The sequence below is a fragment of the Hippopotamus amphibius genome, chromosome 1 (genome assembly GCF_030028045.1).
Source record: "Hippopotamus amphibius kiboko isolate mHipAmp2 chromosome 1, mHipAmp2.hap2, whole genome shotgun sequence".
Lineage (NCBI taxonomy): Eukaryota > Metazoa > Chordata > Mammalia > Artiodactyla > Hippopotamidae > Hippopotamus > Hippopotamus amphibius.
In genome coordinates, this window is record NC_080186.1 from 160,980,878 (window position 1) to 161,001,017 (window position 20,140).

General features: G+C 43.4%; 2 protein-coding genes across 15 annotated transcripts in view; one reads left to right on the forward strand and one right to left on the reverse strand.

Moving 5' to 3' along the window:
• The first annotated feature begins 27 nt into the window (after positions 1–27).
• On the forward strand, positions 28–6,151 carry SRA1 (steroid receptor RNA activator 1). The gene is made up of 5 exons (XM_057733431.1): positions 28–712; positions 838–963; positions 4,556–4,761; positions 5,450–5,558; positions 5,715–6,151. The coding sequence occupies exons 1-5, from the start codon at positions 688–690 to the stop codon at positions 5,912–5,914; spliced, it is 666 nt and encodes a 221-aa protein (XP_057589414.1). The 5' UTR covers positions 28–687; the 3' UTR covers positions 5,915–6,151.
• Positions 6,152–7,132: 981 nt separating this feature from the next.
• The window catches only part of ANKHD1 (ankyrin repeat and KH domain containing 1), a 118,030-nt gene continuing 105,022 nt past the window's right edge, over positions 7,133–20,140 (reverse strand). For 6 of the 14 annotated variants that reach the window (XM_057733321.1, XM_057733263.1, XM_057733314.1 and 3 more), the window contains 7 exons: positions 18,722–18,898; positions 17,252–17,503; positions 16,036–16,211; positions 15,175–15,339; positions 11,987–12,096; positions 7,618–7,791; positions 7,133–7,458 (listed from right to left, as the gene is read on the reverse strand). In XM_057733321.1, the coding sequence (XP_057589304.1) occupies positions 7,455–7,458; positions 7,618–7,791; positions 11,987–12,096; positions 15,175–15,339; positions 16,036–16,211; positions 17,252–17,503; positions 18,722–18,898 (1,058 nt within the window). In that variant the 3' untranslated portion in view covers positions 7,133–7,454. Of the gene's footprint in view, positions 7,459–7,617; positions 7,792–8,939; positions 11,121–11,986; positions 12,097–12,300; positions 14,897–15,174; positions 15,340–16,035; positions 16,212–17,251; positions 17,504–18,721; positions 18,899–20,140 lie in introns of those variants that run through there. The other 8 variants (XM_057733272.1, XM_057733256.1, XM_057733332.1 and 5 more) reach the window with 6 other exon arrangements.

A 20,140-nucleotide genomic window follows, 5' to 3' on the forward strand; every position in this document is an offset into this window, starting at 1 on the left:
CGGGCTTGGGAGTGTTGGAAATCTAACTTCATTTAATTAACAAATATATTTTTAAATGAATTTCTCTGTGCCAGGCACTAAGGTCGGCACTGGAGGTGTAATGAAATCGGAGTTCCACCTTCTGAGACTGTCAAACGAGGCACAGGGACTGAAGATAATGATGTAGTACAACTAGGAAATCTCAGAGGGTTGTGGGAGCTCAGGTGAGACACTGAAAGTACCTGGTCTGAGGTACTTTGTGTACTAGGCTTCCTGATAAATATATTCCAGCCGAGAGAGTGTAAACGTTCAGGGAGGTGGACAGAGGTTCTGGAAGTTCACCAGGCTAGATCACAGTGGGGGCATATGTGGGGCAAGAGCTTCAGGTGGTTTAAACTTGCTCCTGAGAGCAAGTGTGAACTTTGGAGAGAGGGGACCCACGGGGAACTTGGGCTCCTAGAGCGCCACCTCCTGGAAAACAGCCCCGCTTGGTGCCATGTAGTCAGGGCCCCGCGCGTTATTAGCTGGAATAGATTTAGAGTTCCTCAGGGAGTTGGATCTGGGTCTCCACGGCGATTCCGAACGTTCCTGAGCTGTCCTACCTGAAGGGTTCCAGGGAAACCGGCCCTGCCGGGGCGTGACCCAGCCGGCTCGGGTGCGGCCGCCCCGGAAGTGACGTGATGCCCCGCTGGCCGTGCGGAAGTGGAGATGGCGGAGCTGTACGTGAAGCCGGGTGAGCGCGGCGGGTGGGCTAGAGCGCTGGGTCCTCACCCGGCGCAGGCTGGGGGCGGCTATCTCGCTCGGTGCGGGTCCCCTGTCGTCCCCGGGCTCGCTTCACACGTCCTCTCACTTTCGCAGGCAACAAAGAGCGCGGCTGGAACGATCCACCGCAGTTCTCATACGGGCTGCAGACCCAGGCTGGCGGACCCAAGCGTGCGCCCCTCACCAAGAGGGTCGCCGCTCCCCAGGATGGATCCCCCAGAGGTGCGTGGGGGCCCTGTGCGCTCAGACCCGCCGAGAATAGGCGGTGCCAGGGATATGCTTGTGCCCTGGGCCTTTTTTGCTCTTTTGAGGACTTCTTGAGGAGAGAGGTTGGAGCCCCAGAAAGGGGCCCAGTTCTGGCCCTTTTCCGAGCTCCTTATCTGTTGTTCAGGTAAATAATTGGTACGTTGGTCTCAAATGAATGTCTCTGTGCTTTCGCCTTAGGTGATCTCATCTAGCCCTACGGTTTTAATATATTTTTTAATTCCCAAATTATTTTTAAATCCTATTTCCAACCAGAATATTTTCTCAGAACCCCATCGTGGTATACCCATTTGTCTGTTCTACCTCAGTCACTTGACTATATGATAAACATCTCAGACTTAACATGTTATTCATTTAATCAGTATCATCTACTGAGCGCTTACTGTGTTTGAGGGCAAACTAGATAGCAGTGATCAAGACAAAGTTTTGTTTCGTGGAGTGCACACTGTTGCTTTGGAGATAGATGAAACGGTGGTAAGGGCTCTGCAGAGAAATAAAACAGGGTGATGTGGGAGTGACCGGGTAACTAAGGTATCTGAGGGGCTGACATTTAAGCTGAATCTGAATGATTAAAAGCTAGCCACACAAAGATCAGGTGAAGAGTATTCCAGGCATTGGAAACAGCCAGAGCAGAAGCCCTGAGGTAAGTGTGGCAAATTCAGAGACTGAAGGAGTATCTGATGGCTAGAGCACAGTGGGCTAGGGATAGAGATTAAGATCTGAGAAATAGGCAGGGGGCCAGATCATAGTGGGTTTCTGTAAACCAGGATAAGGAGTTTGTATTTTAATCTACGAATAGTGGAAGCCATTGAAAAATTTAAAGTAGAGGAGGGCGTCCTTTCCCCCTCAGCATTTCCCATGCCAGTAGGTGGATCTGTGGCCCTGAGAAGTGGGCTCAGATTCAGCTCCTTTCACCCTTCTGTTATCCATACCTGTGACATTGCAGAGTTATGATATAAATCAGATTTTTTTTAACCTTAGCACTACTGGCATTTTAGGCCAGATAATTCTTTTTTTGTGAGGGACTTTTCATTGTAAGATGTCTGCAGCATCCCTGGCCTCTACTCACTAGATGCCAGTGGCACCTACTCAGTTTTGACAGCTAAAAGTGTCTCTAGACAGCTGCCTTGGGGGTAAAATCTCCCCAGGTTGAGAAACACTGACTTACATCTTTAAAAAGATCACTGTGTCAGCGTTGTAGAAAACAGATTTTAGGGAAATGGAAAGACAAATTAAGAGGCTATTATGCTAACATAGGTAAGATATAGTGATGATTTGGACAAGGGTGGGAATACTAGAATTGGATGGATATAGGATATGTTATGGAGAAAGTAGGAATGAAGAGGTATATTAAGTGAGGTGAAAGAAGAAGCAATGTAACATTTTTTCAGTTGAGGAACTGGATGGTGTTCATTGATATGGGATAACTGGGTTTTGGTGGGGGAGGAGAAAAGCAGGCTTTCTGTCTTGGCTATGTTAAATTTGGGCTGCTACGTTGGGGAGAGATCTAGGCCAGAATTACAGAAATGTGTCACTATTATATGGATGGTATTTGATGTCATGGGCTTGAATAAAGACAGTGTGTGGATAGAGGCCTAAAAAGGATCTAAGACAGAGCCCTAAAGTTGTCTAGCATTTCAAGGTTGAACAGACAAGGAATTAGCAAAGGAGACTGAGAAAGAGCAAAAGAAGGAAGAAGAAATGTAAAATTTACTCTGGGAGAGATTAACATCTTGACTCAACCCTGATGAATGCTGCTGAGAGGTTAAATAAGATGGAGGAAAGGGACCAATTGACTTGACAAATATAGCAATCACTAGTGACCCTAACAAAAGCAGTCAGGAGTGATGAGAGCAGAAACCCAGCAGGAATGGGCTGAAGAGAGAACGTGAAAAGTAGTGAGAGTAACTATAGTCAGCTCACTGAAGAAATTCTCCTGTGAAGCAGAGATGAGAAATAGGGCAGTGCCTGAGGATGGTTCAGCATGCTGATGAGGTGGTTTAGTAGAGAGGGAGAACTGATGGCACAGGAGAAAAAGGATAACTGCAGGAGGGAAGCCTAGAGAAGGCAAGAGAGGTGAGGATGCAGAGTACAGCTGGAGAGATGGCCTCTGATAGGAACAGGAACCTTTCATCTGTTAGAGGAGGAAGGAAAGCATCCATAGATGCAGGTGGGTTAGTAGAACTGGTGGTGAGAAGATGAGAGTGTTCCTGTTTAATGACCTCTATTTTCTCAGTGAAATATGAGGCAGGGTCAGAAGTAGAGAGACAACAGGGAAAGGAAAATAGAAGGAGAAGGTAGAAAAGTTTAGAGGAGATAAGATGTGAAAATAGTTGTTCTGAAGAGTGGAAAAATGAGGCAAAGTATAGGATTTCCAGGCAATGTTGGATGCCTTTTGAAATCTGTAGCTTTGAATTTAAAGGGAGTGATTATAATGCACCTCGAAAATATGAGTAGCTGAGCTGGAAGGGTAGGAGGGATGGTAACTGTTGTTGAGAACAAGGCACAGGGGGATGAGAGGCTGAGATAGGGTGGAAAAAGTGGTTATTGGAAGTGAGAAGGTCACACTGACAGATCAAATTAGATGAATTATCATCCATGTGGATGTTGATACCTAAAAGAAATTTTTGACTTTTGTCCTCCAGTATTCTCATTTTCCATAGTGATTCCACCATCCCATCATTAAAGTCAGAAACCAAGAGTCATCCTTGGCTCCTCTCTCCTTCACCCTCGTTCCATCAAGATCTGTTCAACTACCTCCTAAATAAATCTCAGACCGCTCCGTTTCCCCTCATCTACTCTTTCACTCTCGTCCATGCCAGCATTCTCTTTCCTGGACAACTGTTAACCTCCCAACTGGTTTCCCTGCCCCCTTTTTACCTATTCTTGTCAACTTTTCACAGACCATACAGAGTGAGCGTTATAAAAAACAAGTCTAGTGACATCACCTCCTGCTTTTATAAACCCGCAGTGGCTTCCTGTTACCATTAATAGAGTAATGGCTCAAGACCAAACTCCTCCAAAGCCCTGCAGAGTCTGGACCCCTGTTTACCTCTCCGCTGAAAGCTCATACTACTTTCTTCAGTGTTAATCATTTCTAGCCACACAGGCCTTGTTTCTGTTCCTTGAACAAGTCAGGACTTCTTCAACCTCATGGGCACTGCCCTTACACTTCTACCTTTGTACACGGTCCTTTGACTCTTTATGGCTGCATCTGTCTCATCCAAGTTCTTAGCTTTGTGAGCACTTTTTGCTACACACTAATCTAGCAGCTGTACCTATATTCTTACTTAATCACCACTGCAATCCTGTGAAATAAGTGCTATTCCTATAATATCCCCATTTCACAGAAGAGGAACCCAAGCTCAGAGGTTAAATGTAACTTGTCATAGTGTGTGAGCTGGAATAGACTTAGATATCACTTTAGAAGGCCTTCCTTGAACACTTGGTCTAGTTAGGTCCCTTTACTATTCCTCTTTATCACATCATCCATTTTATTTCTTTGTATCTACTTAAGCCATGTGTGCTTGATCCTGCTTTACCTTTTCAGTCCCCACCTCAGAGACATCTCCTGGGGCCCCCCCAGTGGGGCCTCCACCTCTTTCAAGTAAGGCTGCCAGACCCCCAGTTGTGGGGAGCTGTCTTCCCTCCAGCATGGAGTCCACAAATTTCCCAGTCGTTGAGTGTGAGATTCTGCTGGAAGATGTACTGAGGCCTTTGGAACAGGCATTGGAGGACTGCCGTGGCCACACAAAGGTAGGTGGGAAAGCTCCCATCAACAGCCAGATACATGTATGGCTCCCAAAGGTAGACCCTCTGACCCTGTGGGCAATGGCTCTTAACCCTTTCTGAGTTATGAACCCCTTGAGAATTTGCTAAGGACTTCCCAGAAAAATGAACACAGGATTTAGGAAGGTTCACAAGCCTCAGTAGAAGAGGCTTGTAGGAATAAGAATTGAATTCAACTTCCATTAGCGACAATAACAGCTTGATTTTTGTACCTCTAGGCCATTGAGAGCAGACCCTGCTGATTTTATGCTCAGGGAGGGAAAGGGAAACCCCCTTTTTCTATTAATAATGTTTCCTAAGTTCTCTGGAGGCAAGGGATCTGAGCAGTCTTAAAGGAAAGTAGCAGAGTGATTCTTCACCTTTTTGGTCCTTAGTTTCCTTATTTGTAAAGCAGCACTATAGAATTAATTTTTGAGCATCTGAGAAACTCCAGAAATTTAAAAATTCTAGCCATACATGCATTTTCTTGAGAGGAAATCCATAGATTTCATCAGATTCTTAGTGGGGCCTCTAATCTTTGCATAAAGAACTATAACTCCAAGGCTGCGTATAAAGTTCCTAGGCCCGACAAAGCGGGTGCTTCCTGTGTGGTGCTGCCTTCCTTGCCCCTGTTGGGCTGGCAGCACTGACTTGGAGGGGGGCTTCTGTCTCTCAGAAGCAGGTATGTGATGACATCAGCCGGCGCCTGGCTCTTCTGCAGGAACAGTGGGCTGGAGGGAAGCTGTCAATGCCTGTGAAGAAGAGGATGGCTCTGCTGGTGCAAGGTGTGGCTGGGTCCCTTTGTATAGTCTTAAGTCCTTCCATCCTGGCGTGGTTGTCAAAGTTGGAAGAGGTGCTGAGATTTTTACTGGTTGGGAGGGGAGGAGTGGCAGCTGTGTCTTTTGCTCCAGGTTGCTTTCTCAGCCCCTCTCTCTCCTCAGAACTTTCAAGCCACCAGTGGGATGCAGCAGATGACATCCACCGCTCACTGATGGTTGACCATGTGACTGAGGTCAGTCAGTGGATGGTGGGAGTTAAAAGGTTAATTGCGGAAAAGAGGAGTCTGTCTTCAGAGGAGGAGGCCAATGAAGAGAAGCCTATAGCCACAGCTGAGCAGAACCAGGCTGTACCAGGCATCTAACATGATCCATAATCCTGTGGGTTCCCCACACTCATCTCACACCATCTCTTATGTCTTGACATGGAAGGCCTTCTCTAACTTGGCTCCCTTTTAGCACTTGGGAGACTGTCTGCCCCATGGGGTCTTTGGCCTGACCCATCTCTGGGGGAAGAGGTCCCACCTGGACCACAGGGAGGTTGCTTGTTACCCATACCATATGCATTTCAATAAAAACATCTCAATGTGGTGGGCCCTGGGCAGGAGAGATGAGCCCTTCCTATGTCAAACTGGTTCCCTCTGGTGTCCTTGACTGTCCTGCTCCCTGTACACCGTGCATACCTCTGGTCTTCCTCTGTTCACCATGAATGGCCTTGCTAGGCATGAGTAGATTATTGCCTGTCACTTTCCCCAAAATTAGACAGAGACATACATCTCTTGCTGGGCTGAGTAACCCTGTGTTTGGATGATTTTCAGCATGAGGACAGAGGCTCAAATACCATGGGGAGACTTTTTTTCCCTAAAAAAAAAAAAAGGAGACTGCCCTGTTTGCATTGCATCACCATTGGGGTATGCAAGTGCTACAGAGATTAGAACATAGCTGTATAAGTTGAAGGTGAAAAAGACCAGATTGCTGAGATATGGGATCATGATTTTTTTTCCTATGGGGAGGGAGGGGGCGGGTAGAATTATTACTCTTTACCTGACTCACCAAATAAGCTTCTGCCTCTGGGCCCTAAGGTCTTCTAACACTTTGAGGACAATAGAACCAGGTGGGAGGGGCCAGGAGGTTCATGTCATGCTGTGAGAAGGGAGAGTACAGGTTTTCAGTGTTGGAATACAGTGCTTGGTACTTATAGGTGGGAGGCAGAAAAGGCATGGGGAGAGACCAAAGAAGGCTATAGGCTGGGGCAGTGCCTCTTTTTTCCTGCTTTGGAATAGCTAGGGAGGGACTGGTTGTGAGGCCTGATTCCAGGAAGGCTGCTTCCTGGAAAGGCTGAAACAGCCCTGGGCAGGGGTCAGGCTATTGCTCTTTATGGTTTGGCAGCTCCTGTGGCCTGCCCCCAGAGCCTGCCTCAGGCTCTAACTGCTGCTCGAAGTGGGCCCTGTGGGAGCAGCTGGGAAGGGACCTAGGACCTCTGATCCTAACCAGGTTTGCTGGGGCCCTTAGCTTTATGGCTGAGACGGGAAGATCAGCATTGAGAAGATCAGCATTGAGAACACTGGAGCCAAGGCATTTTTTTGAATGTTTATTAAGCAGTCAGAAAGTGACATTCTCCATCCCCCAGTCCCAGCATCAGCCTGAGCCAGGGGCCAGGGGTTGGGAGGAGTGCCTACAGACCAAAGAGAAAATGAAGCTAAGGGCTTGGCAAGTTGCCCACTCCTATCCCTGGTCTAGCTGCCTCAGAACTAAGCGAGGCCCAGAACCACAATGGATTAGATGAGGCCAGCTGGCCTCTGGATACTCCAGAAAGAGGAGGTAGCGGCAGCAGCATGAGGGATTCTTCTCACTCCACACACGGGGTCATCTGCACTGGATTAGATGTCCATTTCAAACTGTGCGTCATCTGCAGAGAGAAAAGGCAGGAGGACGGGTTGCTGGGGTGTGGGTCTGCAGGTTTAGCATCAGTGCAGAAGCCCCTCTCAGAACTTAACCCCCACTCTACTTAACTGGGGCATTTGGACTCAAAGCCGTTTTAAAAAATTTTAGGGCCTGCTTTCCTTACCGGGTATCTCTTCCTCTGTCTCCTTCTGCTCCTTCAGCTCCTCTAGTTTGAAGGGTGGGACTGTTGGAGGAGTTGTAACCCCGGGAATCTGAGGGAGGCAGCAGGGGGGCGTCCGGGCAATGGGTGAGTTCTTGCACTCCAGCAGGAACTTTCGGTCGTAGATGATCCTGGTGCCTGTCAAGGGGTAGGGGCCATGTAAGAGGCAGAAGCTTGGGTACAGAGCTGTCTGGGACCCCAGACACAGGCCTTTTAGGGACCAAGGGTGACATCTTCCCACTTTTTTTAAGGGCTACTGCTCTGCAGCCCAGCCAGGATTGCAGCTGACTAGCCTTCACAGCAGTTAAAGACTTCTGGGCCTACTCAAGATGTGTCTAAGCATCACAGAACAAGTGGGCATCCCAGCTGGTCTAGGTAGGGGCTTTTGGTTTAGGGGAGCTTCAGGTCTTGGCTCTAGCAGGAGCACCAAACTTGGAGCTCAAGTACTTCAGGAGGCTCCTGTCCTGCTCTGCTGGCTCTGGCCTAGCCCTCCAGCCTCAACTGGATGAGGAAGCCAAAGAGCAGACGTGAAGGCTAGTGCTGCCACCTGGGCTCTGATATCCTGCAGGGAGGAGCAGTGTTCCTCCCATGAAATACAGGGACATACTGTTCTTATCCTGACCCCTCCCAAGTCCTATCAGGCTCAGCTCAGGCTAGAGGAACTTGGGCCCAATTGTGTCCTCAAAAGGCCCTACCCTGTTCTCACCCCTCCCCTTTGCCTGCGTGGCAGGAACCCCTGAGTAGGCGTGATCCTGGGCTGCTCCACCAATCAGCCACTAATCAAACCAGCCAGCAGAGACCCGAAGCCCCTGCCCCCAACTGCTGGAGTCCTGCACTTGTAGCTTTCCAAGACCCGGTTGCTTCCTGCTGAGGCCACACTCAATTGGGGCCTCCGGCTCTTCCTCCCAGGCGGCAAAGCCGGGAGGGCCGGGTGAGCAAGGAGCTCAGAACCTAGGCCACAGTGATGATTTCTGCCCAGTCACCCGGAAACTAGGCGCAAGGCCGTGTTGCATCACTTTGGGATTTTAGGGAACTGGGCTTCGGCTCCAAGACCCCCGTCAAAGCTACAGCCTGCAGAGGGGTATCAGGAAAGTCCAGGCCCGCAACACCCCGCCCACGTCCCGCAACACGCACACACTGGCCTGCCCGCCACCTGTCGACCCGAGCCCGGCCCGCTGACCTCCGGGGGTAGTGGCGTATAGTGTGCCCCCCGGCGTGGTGCTGTAGCAGTCGGGCAGCGCATCCCTGCCGCCAGGAATCGGGTAGCTGGTGGATGTGGACATAGCGAGCAGAACTAGCAGGAAGGCAGCAGCTAGTGCTGGTGCTGAAGACGCGGAGCGCAGCCGAGTCTGAGGCGGACCCAGTCGACCACGTGCGGCCGCAGCAACAACACCGGGACGACGTCACGCCGGGGGCGGGCCGGCCGTCACTCAACCCAATGATCCCGCCCTACCCTCGCGGGAGCAAGGACCAAGCCTCCGCTTTCTCCTGGCTCAAAAATGGCCAGCTAGCCTATACCTATGAGCGATGTAGCTACGCAGCTATCTACTATTTACTGTTTACAGCGGGCGCTGGGGACAGATGAGGTATGACACACGTTATTGCCATGTATTATTTCATCTATTCCTCTCAACAGTTTCGGACAGTAAAGCACTATTAGCCACATTTTACAGGTTGAGGACACTAAAGCGCCAGAGAGGTTAGGTCATGGTTCAAAGTGACGGATCTTGTAGGAGGGGAGCTGGGATTCGTACTTGAGTGTGTCTGATTCGAGCCTGTGCCCCTACGCACAGTTGTGTAATACCTACTATTAATAAAATTTCAGTACAGGGTGAAAAGTGCCTTGATGGCCTGGTGCACAGTCATAAGGGTAGATCAGGGAGGGAGGGTGGGCTTTGTGGAAGAAGTGATACCTGTACTGATTAAAGGATGAATAAAGGTTGGAAGATAGGTGAGGCCTGTTCTTTGATCTCTGGCACAGATAACCTCAGGAAACTAAGGAAGGGCTAGGGGCTGGTGAGAAGGGCTTGGTCTTTAGCCGTCTGGAAAGTAAGATCAGAGAGTCTGGCCTTTAAAGAGAAGGTTTTTTGATGTAGGCACAGTGATATGAAAGGAGGCAGGAGAGAGGTGCTGGGAGAGTAAATACTAAGTCTAGTACCTAGTATACACTAAAAAATCTTGACCTGGTTGTCTGCTGTTTGGTTTCCTCAAAATCAGTATACCCTCACTAATGCACCCCCCCCCCCCCCCGGTTAATTACAGACCACCTGACTTCATGCATTTATCAGTATTACTTTCAGCTCTGGCTTCATCAGATTTTCCCTCAGCTCTGATTTCTTCACTCAATTTTAAAAAATAGGCTATTTTACATGTCATTGCTTCTCAAATTTTAATGTGCAAATAAAGTACCTGGAGATCTTGTTAAAATGAGGATTGTGATATAGTAGGTGGGACTTGAAATTCTGGGTTTTTAATAAAATCCCAGGTGATTCAGACCCTTAGGTCTGCATGTCGCTAGAATCACACCTCAAGTAGCAAGGATATGTATATTTTATTGTTCCAAAAAGGTTTTTGAGCCTCTTACAAAGTGGTGTGTGCCTAAGTGAAGTGTCTTAGCAACGAAGTGCTGGAGGGTAAGGCTTGGGATCAGATTGTGAGGAACCATCTGTGACAACTCAACTTTTAAGCAAGGTAAGTAGTCTAGTGAGAGGAGTGGGAGATGGGATGGAGGACAGAAGACTGAAGGTGAAGACTCCAGTCTAGTGAAATAGGGTGGGCAAAAAAATGGGGTGGCTGCTAGGATGGAGAGAAGTAGAGGGGATCCAGATACAGAGGAGGAAGGATAAGGTGACTGATTTAAGAGTGGGGTGGGGAGAGGCGATAAGCTAGGATAATTCCCAATCTTCTGACTTGAGAGTCTTAGTAGCTAGTAGTACCACCTAATATAATAGGGAAAACAAGGGGTGTGTGGGGGCATATCTTATATTGGGGAATATATAATGTGTGGAATGTTCAGATGGAGAAGCATAGTAAGGAGCCAGAAGTACAGGTCTGAAGCTACAGAGGGAGAACTCTGGGTTAGTGACTCAGATTTGGGTGGAATAAATTCCAAGAGTGTGGGATGAGATTACCTGGGGGGAAGATACACCAAAAGAAGAGACCTAGGCACATCAACATTTATTTAATGGGTAGTGGAGGAAGAGGATTTCACTGAAGGAGGCTGAGAAAAACCAGTGAGAGCAGGAGAACTATGAGAGAAGTGTTAAAGGTTTTCAAGAAGGATAAGTGTGGAAGTGAGGTCTCCCTTCTATTAATCTCTACTATAAAACAATAGCAGCAGTTACTACTACTCTAAGACTACTACTAGAAGCTTACTTTTCTTGAGACACTGTGTGCTATAAGGACTGGGGAACTGGAGAATAGGTAGGTGGTTTTAGAGAGAAAGCCAGATTCATCATCCATTCAACCTGGATGAAGGATCAAGAGTTTAAATCAGAGGGGTTTTCAACACTGATTGCCCATTAGAGTATAAGAGCTTCAAGAAAAACAAACAAACAAAAAACAAACCCACAACAAACACCAAAAACAAAACAAAAACTTATGCTCAGGTCCCAACCCCAGAGATTTGATTAAACCTGCAGGGGAATACCAGGTCTCTGCCACCAGGCAAATTACTTTGAACTCACATCAGTACCATTAAGATAAAACAAGAAGAGGTGAAAAGTAATCACAAAATACTTTTGCAATCTGATCATTAGATTCACGATCTTGTTTTCCAAATTAGGTCTTCAAGCCCAAGCTCCTATTCTTTTTTGGAGGTGGTCTTAACATGCTCCAAATTTTGGATACTTAAAACCACCTTTCTCTCACCCATTTCCTACAGGAGAGAGTGAAGGTGAAGTAACCTCTCAAAGAACATTGACACATGGTGACAAATCTTTGAGAATGAATAGAAAATGCAGCATTATCAGAGTTCCTCACCACAGGACAGGGTCCATTGGGAAGACATCACAACCATCCACAATTCTTAGTAGAAGAGCTCTAGGGCTAGTTAGAGAACAAGATATTCAGAAGCTATTTTCTACAGATTGTTTGCCTCTTCCTGGGTTTACAATGTAGTAAAAAGGTCTTAAACAGTGGGACAGAACCATGTATACTAAGTACTCCTCTCTATTTGGCTTGAAACTCTAATATGACCAGTCTTTCCCCTTCTAAAAGCAACCTCAAACTAAAGATGGTACATACCCTCCTGTACTAATTTTGAGGTCGGGAGGAGGACTTGGCCAGAATCTACAAGATGAAAACTGTAGTTCCAAGTCCTGAGATTTCTTACCTCTGGTTAGGGGAGGCCACCATTGGCTGTCCAACTCTCTTCTTTGGTCTGGTTAGCTGAGGTGATGAGATTTCCCCTTTGAGAGCAGGGACTGAAGGAAGCAGACTGGCCTATAAAAGGGCAAGTCAGCACACTGTAGCCACAATAGGTTTAAAAGGTCTTAAAAACATCAATAATTTTATTGGTGGTGGTATTTTATTACATTGAACATTACTGGAAATAAGTGGGTCCAGAAACCTTGATGGTAACAGTTTTATTCCTTGAATGAGCTGTTACTCTCATAGGGTTTGATCTATGCCTCAGCAGGATGTATCTTTCTTTTTTTTTTTTTCCAGCAGGATGTTTCTTAATGACTTGAGGGCTCACTATGGGTATGCAAGGTTTTCTTCTGCCTCCACTAAATTCTTCAAATCAGTAATGGCTTTCACAACAGCAGGATTTTGATTCCATGTAAGAACCATAGGGGCCCTCAAATCTCAGCAATGTATTGGCTTCTAGTAGTCCCATACCATATGTTCTCATTCACAAGCCAAGAAAATCTGTTAGAAGTAGGGGGCCCTTTTGAGTTCATTTATGTTCAGTTTCATTTTCAGAGGAGGAACGTGAAGCCCAGAGATGAGAAATGACTTGCCTAAGGTCATATAGCTTCAAGTGGCAGAAATGAAAACAGAATTTAGGTTTCTGATTCTTGTTCCACTCTACCCATTCTGCCTCCCCGCAAATCCCTTGTATATTTTGAAAGTAATTAAGTTCTTACCTGAGCTAGGTTTAATCCAAGGTTCAGGTTGGTAAAATAGCAGTAAAGTAATGCCAGGAAGAGGCAAGACAGAGGAAGAAGAGATTATAGCAGACAAAATGGAGTGGGGAGTAGGCTACTGGGATTCAAACAGAATGAAAAGAAGACAGTGGTGGTAAGAGGGCAGGAAGGAGGGTATCCTAAATAACTGCTACAAACTACACAGCTCCTGTTTTTTCCTAATCCTTCTAGGGGTTTCTCATAATTGTGTCCTCCTCTTATGGGTTCTAGTTCTTGATCTGAGGTAAAATTTCTCATTCTGTTTTCCTCAAGGTGTAGAAGATATTAGAAGAGCTCTTTCAATAACTCAAATGTACTTTAAATAGTTAACTCACTTTTTGTCCCACTGAATAATTTACTTAATATACTCTCTCACTAGTATATGTTTCCTCAAGAGTAGTTTCATTCATTTCATTAATATTAGGTGATTTTTTGGGGGGTTGTTATTAGTGGTAAGTGGAAACAGCAAGACATGTAGGTGATCCCAGGGGTCCTTTGTCTCCCTTAAGGTAAGGGGGTCTCTTGAGACTACTTAATGTGGTTATTAAGCACTACAAAGGCAGCAGTTTCAACACCAGTGATAATTTCCAAATCCATTCAAAATAGAAAATAAGAAATGAGCTTACAGAAGCACTCTCATATGTAAGGTGATACGGAAGACAAAACCAGGTATGTCTAACACAGAACAAACATGGAGTGTCTCGTCCACTGGTAGCTCTAGGAGCAAGGCAGAGAAGATTAAGAACTCCTGTTGGTAAGAGAGTAGAAAAGTGCTTCTGGTATGGTTCTGCCCCTAGTTATTATTTTTCTGTGCATCCTTCTTTGCCCTAATGTGTGTTTTGGCTCCTCTATCACCTCAAACATTTTCTTGTTTTCTCTTTCAGATTGCTTTTATCTAAGACCAGGTAATTCAACCATATTAAAACATGAATAAGTTGATGACTGTTCTTTTCATTGGGATAGTTTTTTTTTTTTTTTTCTCTATTGCATCAGATTCTTGGCATAGCCTATAGTTTGGCCAAAGCAATCCATTCCAGTGTTCCTGAGTTTAGCTTGTTGACTATATTGGTTCCTCATGGAACTAAGCCCAGAATTAGTCATATATTTATAAACATTATTGAGCTAATTCAACAATACAACAATTACAGGAGTCACCCCCACCCCCTATTATGTCCCAACCCAAATAAAACTTAAACATCTATATCCAAAATAAATCTTTAGATAAAAAAGTCAGGAAGTACAAAAAGAATCCAAAGGATGATTTGGGTGTCCCTAAGTTTGCTCAGTGTCATCTGACTGAAATCCTATTCTTATTGAGGTACTCATGATCCACAAAGAGCTAAACCTTTCAATGGCCTATCTGCTAAAGTCAGATAAGACACATTGCAGGGGCTTGAAACATTCTCACTTATAAAATGATATGGAAGAGAACAAAAGAACAAGGAATGTTTAACAGAGAATAACTATACAACTAGTCTTAAAAGTGCTTTTTCAAGGCAGTCTAAGAATGGACTCTAACGTGTAAAATGTGAGAAGCCTATTACAAATATAGTATTAACAACTTGGTTCAATATGATTGTGGATTGGGTAGTACCTGCATGACCACTGAAAGGATCACACCCCACTTCTAAACACTGTTCATCTTTTTATTGAATATTCTGGTAAATATTTCACATTAATACAGGCTACATTAAGTAGAGCCACTATATGACAAGAAATTTACTCAACTTTTTCCTTTTAAGTATGTAAACAATTGTACATGTATTTACCACCCTAAAAGGTTGAAACATGTAATCATCTAATTCTCTTCTGCATACAAGGAGCATTCAGTATGTTTAGCCCAAAGCACTAATTTCAAAATGGCTAAACTAACCAGAGAACATAATCAGGTTGATGGGAAATCACTTTGTTCTTATACAATGGGCAATCAAATTTCCATTGCTAAAGCCTCAGAGAAAATTTCTTAGGCACATAAAAAAAAAAAAAAAAAATCCCCAGGGTTCTTCCAAGGTCAAAAGTTTCTCAAACAAGGCTAAAGAGTAAGACCTTCTAACTTAGTTGACATATTTGAGATGCATGTTTCCAATATGAGGTGCCCACGTGCCAGGCCAAATCTGAAAAGGGGGAGGAAAAATTGGAATTTCTAATTAGGAATCTTTAGACATTTACAAAATGAATATATAAATGCAATGGCAATTCACTGTTTCTGCCTAGGAAGAATACACATGCATGAAATAAAATGTTAAGTAGCATCATCTTGATATTGAAAAACTTAATTCAGATCAAGGTAGTCAGATGTCATGATTTCTGATATGCAGAACTCGCACTACCCAAAGAATTAAAAGAATGATATGATAAATCTGAAAAATAAAGAGCATTAAGTCCATTTTACCTGTTGGGCATCAGTGCATTCAGTTGAATTCTGAATAACTTTTATCATAGGGTTCCAAGCAGGATCTGGGTTGTGAAGTCCATTAAACAGAGGGCCTCCTGGAACATCAGCAAGCTGAGGATGGGAGGGTATTATGGTGCCTCCATACATGGAAATTGGTAGGCCCTAAAATAGCAGAAAGGTATAATCATGAAGTGATTATAAATGATGATTCCATAATAGCAGCATAGATTTCTCTCATTTCCCTTCATTCAAAGAACTCCAGAGTATCCTGTAAGTATAGCAACCATTGTACAGTGCTGAGAAACCAAAAGTGGTTATTTGCATCAACAACACTTTTCAATGAGAATAGAAAAAAAAACAACTAAATCCAACATCAAATCATCGGGAAATTTCCAATATTTGATGAACATATATAATTCCCCTCAACTGTCCCATATTTTAGATTTACTAATAAGCTTGTGCCAAGAAAAGGGAACTCTACATGATTGCTTGCACCCACAGTCTGGCTTTATGGCAGCCTGGAAGCTCTCAGAGCAGACAAGAGGGCAATGGGGAGCTCACAGCCAGCTTTTTAGAGAGGGAGAGTCCTCTCTCTAAGCTGTGGCAGCCAAATGCAAAGCAGCAAAAACCAAATCTCTCAGGTTCTGGAGGGAACATGGGGGCATCTTCAGGATAGTTTGAGGACAAACTAATGTAAACAACATAACCCACTTTTGAAATTGGATGAAAGATCTGGCAAAGTCATAGAAACAAACTAGTTATACCACAAGGGAGAATTATTTCAGCACAAAGTACTCCTTAACCTGTGACTACATTGGTTGGCAAAGTGTTAAGTTACAATGATGTCTGTCAACTCACTTTAGAAAAATCCACAAAACTGCTTGCCATAGGCTGATGAAAAATGTTAGAGGGGGCCGCCATTCCAGAATCATCTCTCTCCATTGGTTGATGCTGAGAGAATGTGCTTGGGTCTGATAATTGTTGATGCATTGGGTGGTTCCCTATCACAGACTGTGACCAACCTGATAAGCCTTCTAGAAAGAAGAATTGAGATCAAGGTTAGATATTTATTTGGATAAAATAACAAAAAATTACCACTGGATTTTTTCATACTGAATTTAATAAAAAGCATTCCTTTTTAAAAAAAAAAATGGTACTGATGAATTCAGTGACAAGACAAGAATAAGGATGCAGATGCAGAGAATGGATTGGAGGACTCGAGGTATGGGGGGCGGGGGGTGAAGGGGAAGCTGAGACGAAGTGAGAGAGCAGCATAGACATATATATACTACCAACCGTAAAATAGATAGCCAGTGGGAAGTTGCTGCATAACAAAGGGAGATCAACTCGATGCTGGATGATGCCTTAGAGGGCTGGGACGGGGAGGGTGGTGGGGAGGCGAGGGAGGGAGGGAATATGGGGATATGTGTATAAATACAGATGATCGACCTTGGTGTACCTCAAAAACTGGTACAAGAGTGTAAAGCAATTATATTCCAATAAAAAAAAAATCCCAGAGTACCATAATGCCCGGCAAGTTAAAAAATAAATAAAGACGAAACTAAAAAAAAAAAAAAAAAAAAAAAAAGCATTCCTTTGATAAGCTCAGGACACATTCATGAAAATCTCTGCAAACCGAAAGACAAGTTCCTGGAAGACTGGGTAGAGTCTTCTGAATACCCCAAACACTCTACCCTGTCCTTCAAAAGATTAAGTGCTCTCTGAAAGAAATCAAATGATTGTCCTATTCTACAATGAAAAGCATAAGAGGGAAAGGAAGTATGCTTTGAATCTTTTACTTCTAATCAACTCTGTATTTATTATTTTATATATATTACTATCATACATATTACATCTATTACTATGTATAACCCAAACTAACATTCCAGACTTTGAGACTGGACTGAACTCCTCAAAGGTTTAAACAACTCTACTGGTTAAGTGCAGGAACTAAGCTTGCTTATTTTAATTAATTAATTAATTAATTAATTAATTAAAGAAACTAAGTTTAAATGGCAAAATCCCACAACTTACTCGAGATATCCCGCCAGACAGAGGGCACTTGTAACTGTACCTGACACGGCATTGACGCCAAATGACCAGATTCCACTGTGTCCAACAGGAGCAACAAAACTGGTCCCCACAGGAGCTTGTGCGACAGACCCTCCTTGCCGGATCCGGGCTAGCCTCTCTGTTCCAATGGGGGGAGGTATCTTTCGATCCTGACTGGCACTGCCTCCTTTTGGTTGGCCCAATGTTGGTGGGGCAGAAGTGGCTGAAAGAGGTGAAGATGATCCCGAAGAAACAGATGGAATAGGAGAGTCACCTGGTGGCAAAATATTTCTCTATTGTTTTATTACATATGAAAACTAATTATAACAATATGAGAAACCTTGTTGGAAAGATCTATTCCATAACATAGGTTCTGGAAAGAAAAAATTTCATTTTACAAGATCATTCAAATGAAAATATATAAATTCTATAAACATTATCCTACACTACTTCTGCCTGTAGTAAGTATAAACAGTCCAAAAATATAGTAAGTATAGATAAATAGGCTAAAAAATTTTTCAAATTGAACTGAACAAGGCTGGAAAGGAAGAAGACCGTATTTATTCTTACTGTAGTTTTGTGGTTTTTTTTGGCCACACAGTGCAGCTGGCTTGTGGGATCTTAGTTCCCCCATCAGGGATTGAAGCCGGGCCCTCAGCAGTGAAAGCACAGAGTCCTAACCATTGGACAACCAGGTAATTCCCCTTACTGTAGTTCTGAAAAATCTTCTCAAAACATATATTGTCACATTTTAAATTAACTTAAATATGGCAATGTCTGCACGGTAGCTATCATGTTGTCTGGAAAATAGCTGGTGGCCCTCTATACTTGTTAGCTATTTTCTTTTTTCTCTTTCTGCAGCCCCTTTTTATCCCCATAAGGAAGAAAGGTTAAATGTTAGTGAAGCAATGTAGGATTCAGTTCACAGCTTTGTTTCTTAATGGGACTCTCAGGTAATATGGATAGTGTTCCTTGTCAAACGGCCAATACTCACTGACTACCTCATGATGCTCATTTAAAAAAAAAAAATCAAATCCTGTTCAAGTCCTTTTAGAACTTCATAAGTTCTAAATACTGAAAAAAATAAGTCAAAGCAGAGGAATATTTTTACTTATAAAATGGCAATAATAGTTTCCTCAAATGTAAAGAGGAATCATACTAAACTGACCAGATACTTAAATTCAACTTCTTTTCAGACTTAAGAAATTATTTCACAATACTATCTCCAAAGGGTCTCATAAGACTACTTGTAGTACCTCTTGTCTTAATCCAAGTCTCAGTGTAATCTCAAATCTGGCTTGGAAGAATAGCTTGACCCTTCTAAAGTTTTCTATCCTATAAATGACTGATAATTTTTGACATGACTGCAATACAAACCTTGGGTATTTGCATACAATTTAGATTACTAAAGTTACAATATAGTGTTCCCTGAAACAAATGGTTTAATAACTTATTCAAGACTCTTTGGGAAGAGTTCCCCCCAGATTCCTACATGAGTTTGAGGCGCTTGTCCAAGGGTGGGGAGAAAAATGCTGTCTGTTGAAACTAGGAGTCCCAACAGGAGCTGGCCCTTGCAGGAAAACCCGAGTTCCTGGTATGCTGGAAAAACTTGTCAGAGGAGCAGAAGAGGAAGATGGGGAGCTGCCTGATGGGTCAATGGATGGTAACCCTGAAATAAAAACAGGTCCAAGACATCAAATTAGCCAAAGCTTTGAAAATGAAAGTCCAAAGTTTACTTAATTCCTCTTTAAAAAAGAAGAAAGCACGCAGTTTATTTTGCGGATCACAGCAAAAAGAATCCATTTATATCAAACTGTATGTCCCAAACCCATTTTTTTCTTGCAGTCCAGAAGAATATCACCAAGCAGCACTAGATATAGAAAAGTGAGCCCAATGTTTAGGAATGGCAGTCACCTGGAGTATGTTCTAGATAAATCTCAAAGCTTTCATTGGAGGGGACATGAAATGAGAGCATGTTGTGACTAAGTGTTACCCATCACTTAGAAGTATAGCTGTTCATCTATATAACTATAGTCATTTCTGTGCAAGATGAGTAAAAAACCTACCAATGTCTGCTTCCTAACAAGGAGGAAAAGCAAACTATTAAACTAATTTCAGTACTCCATCTGATAAAAAACAAATCAACAGTTACAATCTACATCAAAGTTTCGATCTAGTTTGCATAAGTATGAATTTAATAGTCTTGTTAAATTCCATTGCTTTCTCTGGAGAATGTTTTAGGGAAAGAAGTCGAGGATCTGGAAAAGGATTATAGGTGCTCATTTTAGGAAAAAGTAGTTAACATCAACATAAAAAATTCAAAACTTCTCAAGCAGGTCTCTTATTAATCTATAAAGTATACAATTCAAAGGCTTTTAGTATATTCACAGGGTTGTGCAACCATCACCACAATCAATTTTAGAACATTTTTGTCTACCCTAAAAGAAACTTTGTATGCATCACCGGTCAGTCTCCATTCTCCTTAACCCCATATCTGAAACTCTAAGCAACCAATAATATATTTTCTGTCTCTCTAGATTTGCCTATTCTGGAAATTTCATATAAAAAGAATTATACAATATGTGGTCTTTTGTGACTGGCTTCTTTCACTTAGCAAAATGTTTTCAAAGTTTATCCATGTTGTAGCACAAATAAGTACTTCATTTCTTTCATTATATCTCATAATATAGAATATATATTATACTGAGAATAATATCTTATACAGATATACCACATTTTGTTTTTCCATTCATAGTTGATGGATACTGGATTGTTTCCACTTTTTGGCTATTATGAATGGTGTTGCTATGAACATTTGTGTACCAGTTTCTGTGTAGGTATATGTTTTCTCTTGGGTATATCTAGGAGCAGAATTACTGGATCATATGGTAACTCTTTTTAACTTTTTAAG

What these genes read in the sequence shown, in the direction of transcription:
- SRA1 (XM_057733431.1), top strand. Translation starts at nt 688, where the DNA reads ATGGCGGAGCTGTACGTGAAGCCGG. An exon ending in GGAGCTGTACGTGAAGCCGG is followed by an intron (nt 713 to 837) that starts GTGAGCGCGGCG and finishes TCACTTTCGCAG; the next exon opens with GCAACAAAGAGCGCGGCTGG. An exon ending in ACTGCCGTGGCCACACAAAG is followed by an intron (nt 4,762 to 5,449) that starts GTAGGTGGGAAA and finishes TCTGTCTCTCAG; the next exon opens with AAGCAGGTATGTGATGACAT.